The sequence below is a fragment of the Camellia sinensis genome, chromosome 13, assembly GCF_055761805.1.
Source record: "Camellia sinensis isolate YWXY chromosome 13, ASM5576180v1, whole genome shotgun sequence".
In the NCBI taxonomy this organism is placed as follows: Eukaryota; Viridiplantae; Streptophyta; class Magnoliopsida; order Ericales; family Theaceae; genus Camellia; species Camellia sinensis.
This window is the reverse complement of record NC_138973.1, coordinates 56,943,330-56,948,509: the sequence shown is the minus strand read 5'-3', so window position 1 is coordinate 56,948,509 and position 5,180 is coordinate 56,943,330. Positions and strand designations below refer to the sequence as shown.

Sequence of the window (5,180 nt, the reverse complement as noted above, 5' to 3'; positions counted from 1 at the left end):
CAAAGCTCCAATTTGATGCTCTAAGGAGCCAATTCTTTTCAAAACATGGTGAAATCATGGATTTAACATAAACATGAACATGCATGCACCAATTACCATGAATTCAACTCCAAACTCATTAATTCCAACATGCATGCATGAAATGAGCTTCAATTCACCATTAATGACCCAAATCATGACTTAGTTCTACAATGAAGCATGAACCATGCAAGAACTAGTTCAATAGCATCAATAAGAAGATAGGATCCTTACCTAGAGCTTGAATTAGAGGACTAGGAGCTCAAATATGCAATCTATACTTCAATTCCTTCAATTCTCCAAACAATTTCAAGATGAAAACCAACTCCTCTAGTCTCTCTCTCTCTAAGGTCGGTTGAGGCTCAAAATGTGAGAAGAAATGATGGTTTAATCAAATACGTGGAGTGTATACAAGGTTCATGAGGTGTGAGGCGGTGGCCACTAAGTGGCGAGATGGTAATTAAGCCGAACTATGCGATTAATTAATATTTAATCTAATTTAATCATACCTAATCAATTTTCAGGTAAATATACCATAAAATCACATTAATTACGAGGGTCATTAAACATCAATCAGTTTCTAATTCGGCCGTCGATAAGGCCTTCAATTAGCAGTTTAAACATATAAGCATGAACAGATAATCATACAATCAAACAGATAGAATGCAATTTAACTAACATATACTCAATCAATTCGGTTTCCAATTTTCAGTCAGTCAGTTCAGTACTTTTGATCAGTTCAATTATCAGTCAGTTATCAGTCATTATCAGTTCCGTTTAACAGTAATCGGTGATTATCGGTAATCAATCCGTCATTAATCAGTAAACAGTATGGGGGTTGTTACACTCCATCTATTGATCAATAAGATAATAATTTGTGGTTCAAGATATGAAATTATAATCTTATTAAATCTATAATTAATATTGCCATATTATGTGGGTTACCATAATGACTAAATAATTAAATTTAGTCTTACAGGTTAAGTAGATAAAAAATGGTAAGAGATTGTAAGAAAATGATTCTCATCAAACCTATGTTTTGTTTTTTTTATCAAAAGTGGTTTGATTTAGTGAGAAAAGAATTGGATTTAATATAAAAAAATTAAAATATTAAAATTATCCTTATGAAAAAATATATTTTTATTAATATGAAAGGTTATTTTAGTAAAATAAAATACAACACTTTTTTTTTCCCTTTTTATTCTATCCAAATAAGATAGGCGAGAAATCTCATTCTCTTCTCTTTTATTTATCCAAACATAATGGTGAGAAATCATAATCATTTCATTTCTTTTTTGTGAAAAATTAAAATTATTTCTTTTCTTTTCTATGAAAAATCACAATTATTTCTTTTCTCATCTCATCTCATCTCATCTCATCTCATCTCACGATCCAAATAAAGTATTACTTTCCTTATTATTTAGAGAGAAAAAAATAATAATAATAAATTTTATAATTTTATTATAATTACATCAACTTCCATTACATTAATGATTAAGTTAACGGATAGAGTAATATTACATTTTTCGTCCTTCTTTACAGAAATAAAATCACCAATCGCCTTTTCTCGACCACGACCATCCCCTACCTCACCATTACTCCTCCATTAGCAAAGGCGAAAACCTACTACCGCGGCTATCAAACCACAATTTCCTATCTATTGTAGTATCTCAAAATACTACTGTTAGAATAGAAGTCTCATACAAAATGATGGGTTCGAAAATTGCCTCATCGCTTTGATTTATAATTTCAACAAAAGTCATCAATATTATTTTAGAAAAAAGAAAATTGTGTTTAATTTTCAAAATAATTTTTTTTGAAAAATTCAAAACTCAAAAAAAAAAAAAAAAAAAAAATTGATAAACATAAAAAGTAAAGATCACTAATTTAATTTGTATGTGGTAATATATATAAGCCCTTAATTTTAATGAATTATTTTATTTCAATACTATTAGAAATATAAAATAAAAATACATAATAAATCACAAAAGTTTATTGATTGGTTAAAATTTATTTTAAACGTAAACTTTGATGTAACTGAATTTGACACTAGCATCAGATATATTTTCAACATTGTTCATTTTATTTGCATAATATTTTTGATTTGGCACCCATGGCTTAACAATGTTAAATGCTACAATTAGAGTATCTCCAATCCTTAACTAAATCGTTCATCAAATCTAAATTTGATGAAAATTTTGGTGAATATGAGATTTAATATTTTAATCAAACTTCCATCAACTCAAATTTTCATCCAAAAAAAAATGAATCAAATCTTCCATCAAATTTCAAACAATTTTTTTTTTACTGAAATTTGATGAAATCGTTGAAAGATAAAGAATTTCGTATGATATTTTTTGGCACCATAATTAGCATAGGTTTAGTATTTTAATTTTAAAAAATAATTAAAAATTTTAATTCAAGGGAGTTATATTAAATCATGTTTTTAATCTAAATTATTTAATAAATTCAAAAAATAAATAATTGAAAATACTCTTACGTTGTATTTGGTTAGAGGATTTGGAAAGAGAGAAAAAAAAAAGATAGGTAAAATATGAATAAAATATATTTATATTTTATCTAATTTCACACATCTTTTTTATTTCTCTTCCTAAATTTCTTTCCAAATCTTCCAATCAAACACACCGTTAAAAAAAAGGGGCCAGCCTTCTCTCCAGCTCATGATCGAACTGGAACGTGTTGTTGGGTCTGTAAGGCCTATCACGGGTTTTGTTTCGATGATCCGAACAATTCAATGTATAGAACTAGTATAATACTTTATTCTTTTACAAATTACGTTGATCGGATATCGATAACTATTTGATCAGGTAAGATTTCTATCAATGGTAAATATAATTTTTAAAATAAATTGTTGACAAAAATCTGATCTAATCAAGTAGCTATCGATATCCAATCAATATAATTTTTTACAAAAATAAAATATTTAATGAATTTTATACATTGAATAGATTCAAAATATCAAAATAAAATTCGTAATAAATGCCATAAACCTAATAAAACCATCCAATTCATTTTGTGAAGTAGAGACAAAAAAAAACCCCAAGTTGGAAGCGAGGAGCAACAACATTGACGAGGTAACAACATGAAGGATAGTTGGTCCCCATCCACACCAAGATGCTTTAAAGTGAAATTTCTCTAAAGTTTTCTAGAGTGTTACATTGTGTGGTTGAGATTTACTGATGTAACTTATTAGTAAATCTCAACCACACAATATAACATTTTAAAAAATTAACACTCTAAGAAATTAAAAAAAAAAATCACTCTGGAGCATCCTTGCTCCCCCACCCAAGCCCCCATAATTACACACGTGACATAAAACTCTCCTTCCCTTCAAAGTTGATTCCTCTCTCACGTTGCAGAAGAACTTTCCAAGAAACGATAAAAAAAAGTAAAGCTAAATCCAGAAGATCAGTTAAAAGAATTCCCAATTGGGAATAAAAATCCAAAACTGTAAACAAAGTTCACGAACCAATTTTCTCAAAACCAACACATCAACCCCTATTTAAACTTCCCACTCATCTTCTTCCCCATATATCCTCTCTTTCCTATTACACACTCACTCAACTCAAGCTCTATACATACACACTATTACATTTGTAATTCTATTCTCTATACATATTATTAGTTGTGCTTGATTCTGATACGGTCATGTACACAGAAGGTGATTTCGATGCGGATTGCGCTCAGCTGGAATCGATACGTCGTCACTTGCTGGGTGAGTTTGAAGCTCCGGCGATGAACTCCGGCAAAAACTCCTCCGCAGAGTACTGCGGAAAGCTGCTTCTGAAGGAGAACCATTCGGAGGACATTGGCAGGGTTCCAACTCCGGCGGTGGCGACCACCACCGCAGCTGCTACCGAAATGGGTAAATTGTCGGAATCTGTTGCGCCACAGGGGAAGCAGTACAGGGGAGTGAGGAGGCGGCCGTGGGGGAAGTACGCGGCGGAGATTAGGGATCCGGCGAAGAATGGGGCTAGGGTTTGGCTAGGGACCTATGAGACGGCGGAGGACGCGGCCGTGGCCTATGACATTGCGGCGTATCGCATGCGCGGGTCACGTGCTCTTCTGAATTTTCCGCTCCGGATTAATTCGGGTGAGCCGGAGCCGGTGCGGGTTACAGCAAAAAGGTCATCGGCAGATCGATCTTCGTCGTCATCGAGCTCATCGTCTACAGAGAATGGTTCTTCACAGAAGAGGAGGAGGAAGAAGGTGGTGGCGAAAGTGGAGCCGGTGGTGGTGGTTCAGCCTAAGTTGGAAATTGGAGGAGAGAGTGGATGGGAGGATTTGAGTTCGTTAATGGCTTCTGAGTTCATGACTCGATTATAAAATTTTCATATAAATCTGGGGACATTCATGAAAATTTGATCAATTAAAAGGGAATTGGAAAAATAAAAATAAAAATAAAAATAAAAATTTGAGTGCTGTTTGGGATTGTGAATAGATTCTTTTCTTGAATTCTATTTCTTATTTACTCTATCTTTTTTTTTTTTCTTTTTTCTTTTTTCTTTTTTGGCATTTTGTGTTTGCAAATTGCAAAGCGGTAGCAATGTGGATATATATCAATAATGTCAGTAATCATCTTTGTATTGCGTTTCATTGTACGTCATAATTGGCAATCAAGAGATCAATGAAGAAAATGTACTCATGTTGATAGGTGCGTATATGCCCAAGGTAAAATTTTGATGTTTCCAATTATTGAGATGAACTCTATATAAGAGCATTTTTAATGGTATTTGTTATAATATCATTGTTATTCTTATAATTTAGTAATGAATAATAGTAATTTGTTAAATTATAGTAATGGTGCTCTAATAGTACATATTCTATTTTGACAAATCTCAACCAAATTCTCTCTAAATTTGTAGATATTGCTCTGATATAAATTTTTTAGTGATTTTATTTATTTATTTATTTTATTTTTTGTGACCTTTTTATAACTATTTGAATTTTTTTATATGTATTTGTATTATACTCGACTAGACAAATATAAAAAACGAAAAAGAAATTGAAAAATTAAAGAAAAAATTAAATATAATTTATCCTACCAAAAAAATGAACCATTACAAAAAATAAATAAAAAATTACAAGATTTAGCAATCTAAAAAATTTGGAGTCAAATTCTGTTTATTTGGATGATGTGA

General features: G+C 31.2%; 1 protein-coding gene across 1 annotated transcript; it reads left to right on the top strand.

Moving 5' to 3' along the window:
- The first annotated feature begins 3,405 nt into the window (after positions 1-3,405).
- On the top strand, positions 3,406-4,716 carry LOC114314499 (ethylene-responsive transcription factor 2). The gene has a single exon (XM_028260983.2). It carries the CDS (start codon positions 3,688-3,690, stop codon positions 4,363-4,365), a length of 678 nt encoding a protein of 225 aa, XP_028116784.2. The 5' UTR covers positions 3,406-3,687; the 3' UTR covers positions 4,366-4,716.
- The last annotated feature ends 464 nt before the right edge of the window (positions 4,717-5,180 follow it).

Excerpts from the sequence above, each read along its gene's own strand:
- LOC114314499 (XM_028260983.2), top strand. The coding sequence starts at position 3,688 with ATGTACACAGAAGGTGATTTCGATGCGGATTGCGCTCAGCTGGAATCG.